Raw genomic sequence first — 18,208 nt, 5'->3', positions numbered from 1 at the left:
CATGATAGAAGTTCAAATATTGTCCTCATATTTCTCTTTTGCTTCTGTGCTCTGTGATGAAGGAATCACAAGTAATATGATTCTATTAATTCACTCTCAATGTATTGCCAAACACATTTGCCATATTTTCAGAAACACATTTAAGCATTTTTGCTATTTTATTTACGTTACAGAAGCACACAATTTGAACTTGTCTGTGTTGTGTGTAGACTCCATAGGTCTAGGACTCTGGGTGGTGTGTTTAACTTGTCATTGTTGTGTGTGTAGGCTCCATAGGTCTAGGTGGTGTGGACTACGTGCTGAGCTGTGTGCTGGGTCCCCAGCCCGAGGCCACCAACTGGCAGGCTCTGCTGGGACGTCTGTGCTTCATAGACAGACTGCTGCTGGAGGTCCCGCACGAGTTCTACCCCCACATCATCTCCGGAGGCCTGGACGGATACCACAACCAAGCCCCCGTGCAGAGGTGAGACCCCGTCAAATAATTGTCTGCATGTAGGAATGTTTATACGGTCATCTTAGATCTTCTGAAAGGTGGCATAAGTGAGTACGTTAGTGTTTGTTCAGCAACTGGAGGGAGTCCCCCCCCCCCCCCCCCCCCCCTTTATAGAGGGTATGCGCGTGACATCATCATCAAACCCGGAAGTTATGCGGGAACACACAATGAGTGTCAAAAAACAGCCCACATCCAAATAGAAAAGTCCAATATGATTACAACGTTAAACAATGTTAAACTCACTTTGCCACTCGATTTGCCATTCACTTTAAACACAAAATACATTTCCAGGTGGGACAGTGTTCTGATCCCTGCTCTTTTTTGTGTTTAATCACTTCCAATGTCACTTTTCTCTCCTAATTGGATGAAATTGGTGTCGCACCTGACAACATATTTTCTGTTAAAAAAAGAGAGAGAGAGAGGAAAATCTCTTACAGCACCCTTTAATAAACCTTCTCAAAGCTGCTTTATGTAGTCCCATGCATAGCGCCGGATGGGGAGGGGTCACCCTTTAGAAATCGACTTGTCGATCTCGCCGACCGCTGGTCTATTAGTTTATTTATTTGTCCCAACCGGCAAAGCTCAATCAGCGCTTGGCCTGCCAAAATGTTTCAGTCACAAGATTTTATTTTGCTTTATTCCATGTGCGGTGTTACATGTCGTTTACTCTTTCATATGATCTTAAACATCCGTGAGGCCATTTCTGAACTGTTGCGATGACTCTCTCTCCCCAGGTACCAGAAGCTGCTGCGCCTGCTCGCCTTCGCCCTCCAGTCCATCGACAACTCCCACGCCATGGTGGGCAAACTGTCGCGCCGGGTGTTCCTGGGCGCCGCGCGCATGGTGGCGCGCGTGCCCTACGTCTTCATCAAGCTGCTGGACATGCTGAGCGGGCCCAGCTCCACCCACTACGCCCGCATGCGCCGTCGCTTACTCGCCATCGCCGAGGAGATGGACATCTTGGACGCCATCAGCCTGGGCGTGGAGCAAGGTTATTAAAGTTTTGGTCTAATTTTCTTGACATGATATGTCTCAGTTTCAGTTTAGTTTGAATTAGTTGTTAAAGTGTGTTTGCCACTTTAGTGTAGTTCATTATTTTGTGAAAAGGCTTGGTTTTGTTTTTATTAGTTTCAGTGTTAGTTTGAGGTCGTTTTTTTATATGGATTAGTCAGGGGCAAGACTCAACAAGTTCAAATATAGCTTTGCATCGTGGTGTGTATGTAAATCTGCTATTTTTGCTAGATTTTAAGATTTTTAAGAAAGACTAAAACTAAGGACATTTTCTTTATGCCTTTAGTTGGTTTTTGTTTGTTTTGTAAACCCACAATACATCTCAGTCAGTTATTTATTGTTCTCATTCGCTTAGTTTTTTTTCAGTTAACTAAAATGTTTTTCCAATTCAAAATTTCCGTTATTCCGTTGACTTTTTAGCAAACTATAACGGCCCTGGCACGGAGAGCGGCGAGGAACACGCTCGTGGAGGCGGAGCCTACCCGGACCTATCGCCCGCCCTCGCCAAAAGCAGCGCACCGGGCCGCAAGATGCCGCTGACCACGACCAAGAGCCAGCGTCTCAGCGGGAAGGGCGGTGGCGGAGGGGCATGTCCGGAGGAGCTGATGGAGCAGCTGGCCGCCATAGCGGTCAGCGGAAATCACAACGTGGCCGGAGCTCCCCCTGGTGGCGACGGCTTCAAACCGCCTGTTCAGGTCAGTGGTGGTGTAGTGTTGATTTTTTTCGGCAAATTTTGATTTAGTTTTTGGCAGTCTTTTGAATAAAATTTCATTTTGTTTGGGTCACATTTTACTCATCTGAAAATTGTTTTAGTCGACTTTTGTCGTTAAAAATAAATTGTCAGGTCTTGATGGTGTCGTAATGGCTGATTTTACAGTTAAGTTGGTTGCGCTATGAAAATAGCATTGTGAGCTTGTAAATCGGCTTTTTTCTGTGTGCAACCAAACGTAATGACTTGAGAGTGAGTTTTTTCTCTTTTATTGTATCTTTACATCATGTCACAAGAGACAAATATTTCTCTCCACTGTGTGCGACCCAGTACCTTTTATGAATGATGTGGATCTAAGAGGATAGCACACCAGAGAAGTCAGAGCGCGGTGGTAAAAAGAAAAGTTACTTTTACTCTCTGTAATCTCTGTGCCTTTTCCCTGTTTCAGGTCCATAACCGTCATATGGATCAATCGCCCATTCTCCCCTCGCCCTCCAGTTTGTACCCGCCCGCGTTGTTCCCTGGCCTGGAGGGCCACGGGGCCATGGCTTCGAGCCAGGCCTTCATGTCCGGTAAGGCGGTGGCCCAAAACTGCCCCTCCAACCACTCCTGGGCGTCCTCCTCTCCCAGCATGCAGTGCGGCGCTCCACAGCAGAGGTCCAAGGACCACCTGGACACGCACAGCCAGGGCCGGCCTCTCCCCTCCATCCACAGACCAAAACCCTCCCACCCTGCCCCTCCCGCTCAAAAAGCCCCCTGCATCCCCGGTAAGGCCTGACACAGCTGTTACATAATTGCGTGATTGCATAGCTGTAGTCCAAAAGGTTTGTAGAAGAAGGTGGCATACAGTAGCGTTGTCAAAATTAAAACAATATTTTTAGAAGAATTTTTAGAAACCTTGTGGACCAGTTATGCACAGAGACTATTATTGTTTCATTCTTGTGTGTGTGTGTGAATTCATCTGTTGACAAATGTTCCAAAATAGAGGAAATAGCATACTAGCTCACAGCTCTGCTATTTATGCTATGAACATTTTTAAGCATTTGCCCTGTTTTGACCATAGTACATGAAACGCTTATTGTCAGTCATTTCTCTGTATCATTTTGGTTATTTGTCATCTGTCCAGTGCAATTTTTGTATTTACAAAGCCTAAAAGGCAAACATAAATGTAACTTTAATTCATGTTCCAATGTTAAAATCCAAAAAACTCACAATTGATTCACAATTATGTGTATGACAATGAGTGGTCAACTAACACATTCCATGGTGGTGACAGGCCTAATTCCCGGCACGGCCTTCTTCAAAGGAGCGTTGAAGGAGCTGCGAGGCGAGCTGCCCGCCGACGCTTCGGTGGAGATCGACTCCTCCGTCGAGGACCTGCTGGAGGCCTCCGTCATGCCGGTGGCGGGCGACCAACCTGTCACCTTCAAGGTCATTATTATTGTTTTGCATGATTCATTAGTCTGTATTTTAATTTAATCTTGATTTGTTTTTTAAGTGGTGCGATGAGTTTAGTTTGCATTAGTGTTGGTGTTTTAGTTTTTTTATTGTAAGTAATGGGTTGGGTGGAAGAGAGGGTGAAGAGGAGAGTGCAGGCAGGGTGGAACGGATGGAGGGAAGTGTCACTCAGGGGTGATTTGTGACGGAAGGGAACCAGCAAGCAAGAGTTCGACGGAAGATGTATAGGAGTGAGACCAGCCATGCTGTACGACCTGGAAACACTGACAAAAAGACTGGAGCTGGACGTGGCAGAATTGAGATTGCTACGATTCTCATTAGTAGTGATAAGGATTGACAGGATCAGAAATGTAGTAATTTCTGATCTTGTTCCTCTTTGTCACTCCTAATGAGAATCGGTGTGAGCTTAGAGAGGATCGGCCCAGGTTAGAAGGTTTGGGGGTAAACAAGAGAGGCGAGGTTGAAATGGTTTGGACATGATGTCCATAGAAGGGATGAGAGGTGCATTAGAACTGCCAGGCAAAAGGACAAGAGTTAAGCCAAATAGGAGGTTTATGGATGTCGTGAGAGTGACTGAGGAAGACGCAGAAAACCCCAAAATATTGGAAGATTTCATATCTACGCCAAATATTAGCTTATGTATGAAATATTGACTGACTAAAACTAAGGACATGTCCTCTAAGATTCTAGAAAGTTTAAGTTTTTTAAACACCCTATACAGTTTCAGTTATCATTTGTTTGTAAAGCTTAATTTTTGAGGGGCGCTAGCCCCTCCTATATACAGGTTTAATGTTTGTTTTTAGTTCAATGTTTGTTTTAAAAATGCCATTGACAATGAAGGGAAAATGTATGTCATCTTGTCCTCCAACACAAACATTAAATGCCATTTTGTCACCGTTTGTCACCTAATCATAGCAACATGGATTAGACTTTAATATATTAGTGCCCCTCACTTCACACGGTTGTGATTGTTATGTTTATTTCAGTTAACTGTAGGTTTTGTCAGATATAGTTTTAGTTAATTGGGTTAGTTTCAATGAACTCTAATCGTCCATATCTCCTTACAGTCGGAGGTAGCGGTGCTGTGCCCGGAGCGGGCGGACGCGCCGGGCGAGGACGTGTCGACCAATCAGAAGTGCCTGGAGAAGATCCAGGCGGAGGAGGAGGAGGCCCTGGCTGCCGTCATGGCCATGTCAGAGTCCCAGGACGCATTACCCATAATCCCACAGCTGCAGGTGGAGAAGGACCAGGACATCATCATCCTGCAGGCCGACGTGAGTACCGCACCATAAGACCATGAACAACCCATGGAGACACAAAGGAGACTCTTTGGCCAAATGCAACAAAAACTAAACAATATCCATGAATTCAAGTCTCCATGGGGTGAGTAATTGATAGAAAATAAGTAATTTTTGGGGTGAACTATCCCTTTAAGGACCAATTACTGTACAGCAGGGTTTCCCAATAGGCGGCCAGCGGGCCATTTGCGGCCCGCGAGGCGCCCCCTTGTGGCCCTTGGAAGAAGTTTGAAAAAAACTTTTCTTTGGTGTGTGCAATATGAAGTGTGAGATTACCATAATGACAGTAATCCTTAATCATGTTCAAGGGCTTTTGGCACTCAGAGTGTTCAAATGGAGTGTACAAATGGAACCAAATGCACCATAACAGGTCCATAAATAAATAAAAGTTATAATAAATTGAGGTCCCAGATATAAATGGCATTAAATGGGGTTCAGTAGCCTATGCATGTCAAACTGGGCATCTTTCAAATTAAAATGATGAGAATCACTGCTAGAGCCCTGCCATATCTTTTCAAATGTGGTCTTGCCCTGAAAATGAATTCATTTTACATTCTCAAGAGTTAAGGATCCATAAGGGTCTATTTGGTTACCAACTCTCCATCATTTAGCTGGGGACCACCTGGAACCCCCTCAAGGACCACTGGTGGTCCCCGGACCACTGGTTGTGAACCACTGGTGTGTGTGTGTAGAACAGTGGTTGTGAACCACTGTTCTACATCTATCTAAGCTTAATTAATAAAAAAATAAAAAACCTGCGCGGACTCGGCCCCCAGCCCGGTACCCTAAAATATGGCCCTTGACTGAGGCAAATTATTTGGGGACCCTGCTGTACAGTATATGAAGACAGTTTGAAAATGGCTCCTATAATAAATGTGTCAAAAACTAAGTTACTCATAGTTGCAGACAGTCTACATATATGTCCATGGGAGAGCGCTGTAACGACCCAAACATGGGTCAGTCTAATGATCTAACGCTATGAATGTATTGATGTGAACGGTTGCAGACTCCAGAGACCCTGCCGGGACACACGGTAGCCAAGCAGCCCTACAAGGAGGGTGCCGAGTGGCTGAAGGGTCAGCAGATCGGCCTGGGGGCTTTCTCCTCATGCTACCAGGCCCAGGATGTGGGAACCGGCACGCTCATGGCTGTCAAACAGGTCAGTTTATGGTCAGAAATGGTTTCAGATTTTAAAATGTTTGTAAACACTCAGAGAATAACGTAATAATATTACATTTGGTAAAAAATAAAAATAATAATACTATATTCAGTATTTCTCATTCACTTTAATGAATAACATGTTATTTTAACCAGTTTATTGTAGATTATAGTAAAACATGTTTATTTTTGTGGTGTCGTCTACCAGGTGACGTACGTTCGGAACACGTCGTCGGAGCAGGAGGAGGTGGTGGAGGCGCTGAGGGAGGAGATCCGCATGATGAGTCACCTCTACCACGCCAACGTCATCCGCATGCTAGGAGCCACCTGCGAGAAGAACAACTACAACCTGTTTGTGGAGTGGATGGCCGGTGAGACCCGAGGACACGTCTGTGACGCCTTATAGCTTTGAACCACTTTAACTGTTATTTTGAACTTTAGCTGTTGAAAAATAGCAGATCTACAAGCTAGTGCCGCGCTGTGTTGTTGCCGATTGAAAACAGCATGCCTTGCTGAAAAACGCTGCGGAAAAGTAACACTGGAGATGAATCCATTTCCGTGGAAAATGTGGCAGTTGTGTCTCATGTTCTGAACAAGTCCGTTGCTTTCTAACCACAGGCGGCAGTGTGTCTCATCTTCTGAACAAGTATGGGGCCTTCAAAGAGAACGTGATTGTCAACTACTCTGAGCAGCTACTGCGCGGCCTGGCCTACCTGCACGAGAACCAGGTCATCCACCGAGACATCAAAGGTACGGAATTATGTCCAGGAACATGCTTTACTGTACGTACAGTACGCTGAATTATGTCCAGGAACATGATTTACTGTACCTACACACATTTCAGGAGGTGCAGGGTAAAGTTGAACCTGGAATAAATTAACGTTTCAAAGACTCTGACCTCTAATGGCATTCCTAAGTAGGGGTGGAGCTTATTCATGTGTTGTTGATAATGAGCAACCATATCGATCCTGCTTATACCGGGCTTGTAGAAAAACGTGAGACGACAAATTTTGAACAGAACTGGTACTTTTGTTTTATTGGTCAGATCTGTTCATGTGCAATAAGTGTAAAATGGCTTCATATTATGAATAATACTGTAATAATTGCAATAAAATCTCTTCTGCTCTTTATAAACAAATCACACCCATGTGAAGTGAGGGGTGCTCTTATCATCGTACATCATCATCATTTGCTCAGACACATTATGACGTAATTCTCCATTCATTGTCGATGGGAATTTAATGTTGTAAGACGAAAATCTACACTAATAGCTGAATATAGGAGGGGCTCTTACATCACCCTTGTGTGAAGTGAGAGGCGCTCTTATCATCATACATCATCATACATCACATTCCGTGCTCATCCAATCAAATCATCACAAATGTCATTAGGCCAATCACTTTTGGCGTCTTCACTTATATGCCCTCACTTTTTGAGGGGCTGAGCCCCCTCCTATGTCCAGCTTTTAGTGGTGTATGTTCACAAACTTTGTCCTACACAAACATTAAATTCCCATTAACAATGAATGGACAATTTGACGTCATAGTGTCTATTACGTCATGATGATGTATGATGATAAGAGCGCCCCTCACGTCACACAGGTGTGATTTCTATCCTCAATATGTACTTTGCTCAGCCAATAAAATCATCGCTATGGGGTGATCAGCCAATCAAATCATCGTGTTTGTGTTCACACAAACAGACAAAGCTGTGCATAGGAGGGGCTAGGGGCTAGCGCTCCTCAAAAATGCATATTTATTTATCCAAAAAATATCCTTATCCGCAATACATTTTAATAGGACTTCAAATGCAGTGCTTTTTAAAGATTCTGAGCAGATGTGTTTACAGTACATTGGCATGCACTGGAAATAGCTGATCTTCAAGCTAGTCACATTGCACGTTGTGATGCACTAGGCACGTTTACATGTCACGTTCTAATCGGGTTAAAACAAGGTTTTAAATACACCCGATTTAAAATATCCATGTATACACCTAAATAAACCCGATCAAGTCCGACCCGATTTAAATTCTAATCGGGTGCAGAGGGGTGGTCTAGACTTTTTTTAGACCCGATCAAGAGGACATTTCTTCCATGTATACACCTTAACCCGATTAGAATCTGATATGTTCTTTCTGCACATCAAATCGTCGGCAATTTCTGTTGCTTAACCTCCTTGTTTTTGGCAGTGCGATGAGGCGGTATTCCTCTCTCGTTCCCTCTCCCCCTCTCTCTCTGCAAGCGCACGTGCGCGCACACACACGGAACTATTGCCGAAAATCTCCCATGCAAATAAAAAGTATAAATAAATAAAAGTGTTGCAGCCACTGAGATAATGGATGATGAGAATCACTCGTAGGCTACCTGAAGTTGCATGCGCTGCCCCCCCCCCCCCCCCACCCCTGCCTCTGTGATCGCAGATCTGTTTCTGTTTGGCTGAAGAAAGTTGATATCCAATACTATGCCTACATGCCATTATGGTTTAAACTTGAATCTGGTCAGTTTAGTGTGCTTCAAGTGAGTCAGAGTCGGACCAGCTCCGCTGCTTCAAGTCAGAGTTGGAACAGCTCCGCTGCAGCTACAGTAATTGATTTGACCTAGTTTCACGTCTTTTGCTAGTGATGTAATCAATTCATCATTTGGAACCACCTGCGCAAAATTCCACATTAGCCTATTTTACATTTTAAATGGCTTGCATGCCATGTAGCCTACTCTTAATATTTTTCATTGTATATAGATATTTAATATAATATTCTTTCCATTGCAACTATAGGGTAGGGTAAAATGTGAAAGCTGAATTAATAATAAATAGTATAAAGACGAGACGACTCAGACCATAAGGGTTATTAATTACTAGCCACAAAATAAACTGGAAATCAATCAACTCCGACTTCTGAAGGCTCTACCATTCAGTAGCCTACCATTGCTAAACAAACACAGTCCAAGTAGGCTAGTTGCATTCTCGACAGAGATGAGAGAGGAGAGATGGAACCCAGCCAGCACGCCCACTTGGGTCCCATGTGGTTTCAATGCGGGATACATGGGTACAAGTGGGAATGGGCTTGAACTGGGAACATGTTTTGATTGATTGATTGAAGAATTTATTAACAGTTTGCAGAATTACAGTACATTTCAAGCACAAACTCAATACAAAGGCTGTTAACTGTGAGTGGACGACCCAATTAAGCATTACACTTGTTTCCAATAGGGTCCACCATGTTCAAATCATCAAAACATTTAGAGACGTACAAATAGACACTTCTATAGACAGAACAGGAATTCATCATAAAGGAGGTAAAAAGGGAAAAGAAATATATACAGTGAGGGGAAAAAGGGGGGGGCGGTGGGGGGGGATTCAGATTTTACGGGGGCCAGTTTCGAATTGCAGCCATCCGTAGGTGCCCTTTGAGAGCGGTTTTGAAGGAGTCAAGGGAAACTACCCGATGTATTTCCAACATGGTCTACATGTGGGCTAACTTGCATGGGTTGGAAGTGGGCAAGCCTATATAGGTCCCACGTGGTCTACACAAGGGCTAACTGGCATGGGTTGGAAGTAGGCAAGCCCATATTGGTCCAACATGGTCTACATGTGGGCTAACTTGCATGGGTTGGAAGTGGGCAAGCCCATGTAGTTCCAACATGGTCTACATGTGGGCTAACTGGCATGGGTTGGAAGTGGGCAAGCCCATCTACAAGTAGGGCTGTAGCCTGTAGGCCTACACAAACAGCAGCGTTGTAACAGTAGGCCTATAGAGCGTTGCAGTCCCGCCCCCTACATGGCCCAGGAAATGATTCTCCGTTCATTTTCCTCATAGACATTTCAGAAAGTATTTATTTTATTTATTTACTTTTTGAAATGTCTATGGGAAAAATGCATTGGGATTCATTTCCTGGGCCATGGTAGGGGGCGGGACTGTGGCGCTCTATAGCCTATAGGTATTAGGTAGGCCTACCATTACAATCCCTTTGTTCTTCTGCTCATCTTCTCCACTCATTTCCCCCATCAGAAAAGTTGAAGTCAAACTGTTCTGCTGCTTCATTAACGAAACAAATCCAAATACATCCAGTGGCGGCCTTATATATGTTTCAATCGTTTCAATTGAAACGGGCCTCGAGCATTGGGGGCCTCCCGATTAAAAAAAACCCAAACAAAAAACAGTTCAGTGTGTGTAAAGGCGGGAGGGAAGAATGGGTAAAAGTGGGAAAACACATGTGGTGACCCATTTTATAGTAATAATAGGCCTATTAATAATAATATGGTTAGCTGTGTGTATAATAATAATAATGTATTATTGAGTGGTGCAGCCACTTAAGGAACGGCAATGTGTGTCCCTATGTCTGTCTGTCCGTTTAGGGTACCAACAGGTGACAAAGTGGCGCTGTCGAGCTTCACACCGTGCACAGGTGCATGATGGGAAGTTGAGATTTTTTTAGTGGAGTGTACTCTCAGCCTACTGTACTGTACTGTACTATACTTTTACATAATAGGTAGTTAAAACACCTTAGAAGCCTGGAACTATTTAATCCATTTCATCCAGGGTGCCCATCATTTGTAGTGCACGGACCACTTTTACCGGCGCACCGGAAGTTGGTGTGCATGTCTGTGTAGCAGCTAACAATAGCCACACCACTCTAGAGTCGTTCGACAACAACGGGAGGTCATAATAAATCTATCGCGACTAGCGACTGGACCGCGGAAGGCCGTCAAACACAGGATCTTTTTTCAGAATTAGACGGGATGATTTAGATCGGGAGTTATGATCGTTTTAAGATTTTCGTTTTCGTCAGCTAAACAGGCAGGGGAGATTTTCGATGACGTGTCACTTTTTGACACGTCATCGGATCGGGCAACAAGCGCTCCAAGGCTCTAGAGCGATGCGAACGGTTTTGTTTTCATTAATCTCCGTCCTGTTTAACAATCTCCGTGTTGGGCACTTGACCATGACCTTGAACTTGGACGGAGAACTCTGACTTGGACATCCAAGGTGTTAATCAACTAGTCGACTAGTAAACTAGGCAACTAGTCAACTAGTAAAACTGACTAGAAGTGAATGCCCTACAGTACAATGTAGTACAGTATGAGTACAGTATAGTACAAGTAAGTACAGTACGACTACAGTACAAGTGCATTACAGTACGAGTACAGTATAGTACAATGTAGTAGGCTACAGTACAAGTACGGTATCAGTACAGTACAGTACAATGTAGTAGGCTACAGTACAAGTACGGTATCAGTACAGTACAATGTAGTAGGCTACAGTACAAGTACAGTATTAGTACAGTACGAGTACAGAACGAGTACAGTACATCCAGTGGCGGCCTTATATATGTCTCAATCATTTCAATTGAATTTAAAAATGATGTAATTATTATTATTATTATTATTATTATTTGTAGTAGTAGTAGTATTGCATTGCATCACATCCTTCCAATCAGCCTAGTCAATTATTCATCCTCCTCCTGTACGTCCACTTACCACTAGTTGGCATCAGCTAATAATTGCTGCAGGTTTTTTTGTTTTTTTTATAATAATTATTCATTATTAAAATTATGACGTCATGAACGGGGCCTCCCGCGTGCACTCACTGCACTAGCAGCGCTGAGACACTGACAAAAAAAGAGGGAAAAAAAAACATTTTTTATTTTTTTTATAATAATTATTAATTATTAAAATTATGACGTCATGAACGGGGCCTCCCGATCTCTAAGGCCGCCCCTGAGTACATCACCACTCTGTTCAGATGGGTCTGATTTCATTATACAAACGGCAGCTAATCTGATTAAAAGTGGGCACATGTAAACACCTGATCGGATTGAACTTGCCCCATGTAAACACTTGATCCAAAACCTTCAATCGGGTTTATTTTAATCAGATTGGAAGAAAGGTGTCCATGTAAACGCACCTACTGTGAGCTTATATATCTGCTATTTCCGGTGCGCGACATAAACGGGACTCGACTAACACTCCTCCACCCTCTCCCTAGGTGCCAACCTGCTCATCGACAGCACAGGCCAGAGGCTGAGAATCGCTGACTTTGGAGCGGCATCGAGACTGGCATCCAAAGGCACGGGGGCGGGCGAGTTTCAAGGCCAGCTGCTGGGAACCATCGCCTTCATGGCTCCTGAGGTACGACAGTGAAAGATCTTTTTGAACCGGTCTGAGGCCTTTGTCTTTGCCAGCCGTTAAGGGCAACACACAGGCTGCAAACGACGCACCTGGCGCTCCGATGCGCCACTGTTCTATTTCCAGGCATTACCGCGTGGTGAAAAATGTTGTTTAGTAAAAAAAACAATTGCTACAAATGTGGCAGCCGTGTGGCAGCGCACCGCGTCCTGTTGGTGCTTATGGCCGGCAGTCTTTGTGCACTTCCCATTTCCAAAATACTGGAAATGTTTCTGGCTTACTTATTTTGTGTGTGTGTGCGTGTGTGCGTGCGTGCGTGCGTGTGCAGGTGCTGAGGGGACAGCAGTATGGTCGCAGCTGTGACGTGTGGAGCGTGGGCTGTGCCATCATCGAGATGTCCTGTGCCAAGCCCCCCTGGAACGCAGAGAAGCACTCCAACCACCTGGCCCTCATATTCAAGGTAAAACGTCCATCACACACTCCTCAGAAGCTCAGTCTGATATGTGTTGGAGACCACAGACCCCTATTTGATAAAAACATTTTTTGGGGGACACCAATCTTCACTGTAAGATCCTCAGGTTTAATTTAAAGCAACTTACCGTACTGTGACATTGGTGAGATATTTCAAATGGTTGCTATGCTGATAAGAAATGGATAGAAAATAATTGTCTCCTCATTGACTTTGCACAGTAAAGATTTGTGGCGGGGTGCGTCTTTTATTTGTTTTTACTGAGGATAAGGTTAGAAATAAGTTTAGATTTTGGTGTCGTTTTACTGAGGTTAAAACTAGGCATAGTTTAGTGAGGTTAGGTTTAACCGTTTAGGCGTAGTTTACTGAGGTTACGTTTAGGAATACCAGGCAGAGACCGAGCGTTCTACCGTTCCGCTGGCCGCACGGCCCGAGGCGACTGTGTTTTTGAGGCGAGCGTTCTGGTATTCTAGCCTGCAGCACAGGCTAGAATGGAGCAACTATTGAAGATGTTTCACAAATGTTTGTTAGAGGTTTTGAGTTGTGTAAGTTACCTTGCCATGTAACTCCAAAGTGTCATCACACGTTAACAGCTCAGTGGCCTTGTGGTTAGAGTGTCCGCCCTGAAACTGGGAGGTCGGGGTTCGATCCCTGGCCGGGTCATACCAAAGACTGTAAAAATGGGACCCAATGCCTCTCTGCTTGACACTCGGCATCAAAGGGTTGGATTGGGGGGTCAAATCTACTAATCAAATGATTCCCGAGCACGGCACGGCTGCAGCTCACCGCTCCTTGGCTGCGGCTCACCGCTCCAAGAGATGGGTCAAATGCGGAGAACAAATTTCACTGCGGTAACGTGTGTGACAAATCGTACGACTTTGACTTTGACTTTGAACACTTTAATTGCCCGGGGTTATTTAATCCATTACATTATAGCGCCCATTCGATTTATAAACACGGACCCCTTTTCCGGACGGACCGGATGTTGTTGTGAATGTGTGTTTAGCAGCTAACAATAGCGTCTCACTCTTACGCAACACCGAGGATTGCCCAACAGGCGCTCCTGGGCTATGGAGCCATTCGATCCGTTCTCATATCAATAAACTTCGTCTTTTGATCAATACTTCGTCCTGGGCGTCGGGCGTTACTAATAGAAAAGACAAAGAACTTCGTCCTGGGCGTTGGGGGTGTTAACTCCGAGAACAAGCACTTGGTCTGTAACCGTAAGAGTCCATTTGGTTCCGAACTATCAGTCATTTGCTGTAACTAAAGACCCGCTGGGTCTTTGAGAAGCGAGAGAGTTAAGAGTGGCTTCTAAAAAAAACATTGTTTTTGTCCTTGCAGATTGCGAGCGCCACAGCAGCGCCCTCCATCCCCCCCCAGCTGTCCCCGGGTCTGAAAGACGTGACTCTGCGTTGTCTGGAGCTGCAGCCGGCCGACCGGCCCACCTCCCGGGACCTGCTCAAACACCCCGCCTTCAGGCTGGGGCGGTAACCCCGCACTGACCTCCACATAGCCGCGCTTCTCCACCTTTTCAATTTCAAGCTTTTCAACCCCCAGTTTGATATGCAATACGCCACGGAACCCCCCCCCCCCCCCCCATTTGATACCACGTTTTTATGTCTGGGACCCCAATCTACACTGTAACGATGCTTTTTCACTCAGCGTACAAATGAAACCAAATGGAGCCTTACCGTAAGGGTCCATTTGGTTCCATTTGTGCAATCTCAGAGTCACCGACACATAACTCCTCAAGGACCCCTGGGTGTCCCTGGACCCCACTTACTTTGTGAACCACTGCATCTGTCCGACATCATTTCCTCAAAATACTACTGTCTTCCTTCGCCGCTCTCGCCCCAGGACGGACCTCCGCCTTCGTCCCACCTCGAGGGTCCGTATTGGGTCAAGGAACGCCAAACCCCCTTCCCTCTCGAAGTTTAAAGATATTGTAAGTGATTTTTCTTTGTTTTATATAAGTGTTAAATGGCTCTATACTATGATAGTAACAGAGGTCTCCCCGTCTCTCCAGTTCTGTAAAACACAAAATGCATTTTCAGATCGGGCATACCAATTCCATCCGATCAGGAGAGAGAAAACCCATTTCATTTTTGTCTAATCACTTCCGAATTATTCTGTTTATTCTGTATCCTGAGTTCTCTCCGGATTGGATGAAATTGGCATCCTGTATGTATTTTTCTGTTTACTAAAGAACTGGAGAGATGGGGGAGACACTAGCAATGATTACTATTACGATATAGGCATATAAATTAACACTTATATCACTTTAAAAATATCACTTGCCCTACCTTTAGTGTGGAAAGTCCAAAACGGTGCCTTCTTAATTAATGGTCAACACGTCGATAATCTGTGTTGCTTTTCACTGCGTCTTTGCAAGCAGGAGAAAAAGCTGTGAAACGTGGGGACCCATTTCAAGCCGATGTTAGAAATAGGTGCGTGTTATCTCTTACGTGTTCTCAGTATGTCATTTTTTTGTTTTATGTTTTGTTTTTGTTTTTGTTTTTGTGTACAAAATGTAATCAAACTGTCGTTTTTATCGGTCAAGCTTTCAACTTGTTTTGTCGTGCACAATTCGTTTTCCACGAGAGGTGCATTCTTATGATGTGCATTTTACTGTCAGGGCCATAAACACATTTTTGGTCGATGAATCATTTGAAATCATTTAAAAGTATTTCAGGGAATTGCGATTATATCTAACAAAAAAAACGGTTGATCGTTGCTAGTTCAGCTAGCAAGTAACACTGAATGTGAATGCTTACGATGCTGGTATTTTTTCAGATGTTTATTTTTGCTTCTTACTTTTTTTTAGAAAAGAGATGAATTTGTGTATTAACTTATGATTTTATATGATTCTATCTATCTATCTATCTATCTATATCTATCTATCTCCATTTGTCGTCTTTCTAAGCTACCCTTAGACTGACGTGGTTATGGAAATTATTTCATCTACAAAAAGCGATATTGCAACAACTGTAGGTCTATTAGCATTGCTGTTAAAGGACCACAATCTACCACAGAACTGCGCTGTTCTGCCTTTTTAAGGGGAGGATATCGTGTGTGTGTGTGTGTGTGTGTGTGTGTGTGTGTGTGTGTGTGTGTGTGTGTGTGTGTGTGTGTGTGTGTGTGTGTGTGTGTGTGTGTGTGTGTGTGTGTGTGTGTGTGTGTGTGTGTGTGTGTGTGTGTGTGTGTGTGTGTGTGTGTGTGTGTGTGTGTGTGTGTGTGTGTCCGCCCACGCACTCATGGAGACCAACAATGGATAATGTGCATACACTGTACACGTTTAGTTCTCAAACTGTCTGTAAGTTCACAAAACTGTCGTTCACATTTCTCAATCGTTCTGAAGCTTTTCAAACAAAATGAAAATCATCTATTTTTCTGTATGACAAAATCAACGATTTACAGTGTTTTTTATTTGGTGGAGGGATTGTTTCTTTTGAACATCGGAGGTGATCGATATTTGTAATGGACTCATCTCTTGTTAAATTGAATTATAAGTTATGTTACATGTATGAAATATAACTCCTTAACTGTTTGCTCTTAAAAATCTCTAAAATATAGCAGCACGGTAGAGATGCCAAATATAGATTTGCAATTTAATCATTTTTAAAGTGGGGAAATATTGTTTTGGAAGTTTTAATTGAAACCCTGTTCGCCCAATCACGCGAAAACAATTAAATCATTTCAAAACGAGCTAGATTAAGGTTTGATAATAAGATGTAAATATATGTTACGTTTGGTAGCTAATATTATTGTACTTCAGCATATTTTTATACTCAAGTTTTTTTTTCTCTCTCTCCATAAAGTACCTTTTGTGTTTATTTTTTTGTTATATTTTTGGGTTATCTTTTCTAATCTTAATTTCTTCTCGATGTCTTTTTAAGAGCTTTAAAATTATGCACTCTTGTTTGTTTTTTTATATACTGGAAGAAATCTATAAAATCATGGAAGCTAATCAGTATTATTGTCTTGTATATGTCTATAATCATTAACCATTCTCATTTTTATATACACATCTTGCACGGTAAAATCCTCTATTTTAATTCAGACATTTCAGAGAGTGTGCAAACTCACATTCGTACACTCGAGTTAAATTATCACAGTGGATTTTACTGTATACCCATCAAATTCCTGGGCGATACTTTAAAGGAACATTTCGTCTACCCGGGATTTTGTGAACATCAGACAGTTTTTAAGTTGTTTGATTCGATATTTAGATATTTGATATTCATGTTATAAGATACTAACCCTCTCCTGTCCGATATAACCCATTATAACTTCAAACTCCGTTCTAACGATGTTGGATTCATTGAATTCACGTATGTCCCTGCTTCTTGAGACTGATATTTTGCTTCTAATTCAATTACTTTTTTACATTTATTTTATTTTATTTTGTTTAATTTTCAAATAATATATATAAAAAATAAATTATGTAATTAATAAAACATGCCCCTCACACATTGTAAAGACATTATTCACCTGAAGCAGGGTGTGTTTTCAATGAGTAACATAATGGAAGTTGAAGTTACAATAATATATAAGATAGTAGAGGGTCTGATCATGAATTATGAATATATTATACATTTTTAATCAAGCAACATAAACTGTCTGGGGTGCAAACAAAAGCCTGAGTAGATTAGAGTTAAAATGGCCCAGAAAGTGTTTTAAAAGTGAAACACTCCCTTCTAAATCATCGCCCATGGGTTTCCTTGTCGTAGATCATCCTTTTTGTTTTTATTTTATGCTATAAATGTGATGCTAATGGTCATTGTTTTGTGTTTGATCTCAGCTGTAGGCTACTGAAAGGAAAGTCGTGCGGAAACTGTTTCTTGTGTAACTTTTTTTAGTGGTACATATTTTGTATTCATCGTCGACGTCTACTGCTGTTATTGCTGTCTGTACTACCTCACATGTCCTATACTGTACTGTCTTTTACCAAAGTGTCTCTCTCTCTCTCTATAGCCAAATTCCAATACCCCCCAAAACATATCGGCCACTCGCTCACTCGCACTCGCTCACTCCAGTGATATGTGACCTTTTTGTAGACTTCACATAACTTACAGCTGGTTCAGTTTGCACCTCTGAGTTCACCATCTCTCTGGGGACGTGATAAGCATTGTGTGTAGGCCGGTTTTGGTATAGTACGCTCCCTCCAGGAACTTGGGGGTGGAGAGGGGGGGACATGCTGTCCAAGGTTTGGAGCGTTTGGAGTATTAGGTTTAGGATGAGATTGAGAAAGTGCATTCACAAACTGCCGTATCCATATCAGACCTCATTGGCTGCTGCAATTCATTTGGGCGACCTGTACCACATGGAAGCACAGACAGCAAATTATTTTCCTCCTCAGGTATTTAAATACGTGACCTAAATGCCGCTAGGTTGAACTTTGTACATAAACAAACCACAATGATTTGCGATTAAATACGTGGCCTAAATACCGCTAGGTTGAACTCTGCAAATAAACAAACCGCAATG

At 43.1% G+C, this 18,208-nt stretch overlaps 1 protein-coding gene across 1 annotated transcript in view; it reads left to right on the top strand.

The window, feature by feature from the left end:
* Nucleotides 1-16,688, top strand: part of map3k1 (mitogen-activated protein kinase kinase kinase 1, E3 ubiquitin protein ligase) — a 49,660-nt gene extending 32,972 nt beyond the window's left edge. The window contains exons 13-24 of the mRNA XM_079525021.1: nt 268-463; nt 1,228-1,484; nt 1,925-2,199; nt 2,662-2,980; nt 3,490-3,644; nt 4,739-4,945; nt 5,976-6,128; nt 6,336-6,498; nt 6,746-6,877; nt 12,110-12,252; nt 12,578-12,709; nt 14,063-16,688. Of these exons, the coding sequence (XP_079381147.1) occupies nt 268-463; nt 1,228-1,484; nt 1,925-2,199; nt 2,662-2,980; nt 3,490-3,644; nt 4,739-4,945; nt 5,976-6,128; nt 6,336-6,498; nt 6,746-6,877; nt 12,110-12,252; nt 12,578-12,709; nt 14,063-14,212 (2,282 nt within the window). The 3' untranslated portion in view covers nt 14,213-16,688. The remainder of the gene's footprint in view (nt 1-267; nt 464-1,227; nt 1,485-1,924; nt 2,200-2,661; nt 2,981-3,489; nt 3,645-4,738; nt 4,946-5,975; nt 6,129-6,335; nt 6,499-6,745; nt 6,878-12,109; nt 12,253-12,577; nt 12,710-14,062) is intronic.
* Nucleotides 16,689-18,208: the final 1,520 nt, after the last annotated feature.

This window comes from Electrona antarctica (assembly GCF_951216825.1).
Source record: "Electrona antarctica genome assembly, chromosome: 16".
Taxonomy (NCBI): Eukaryota; Metazoa; Chordata; class Actinopteri; order Myctophiformes; family Myctophidae; genus Electrona; species Electrona antarctica.
This window is presented reverse-complemented; position numbering and strand designations above follow the sequence as displayed.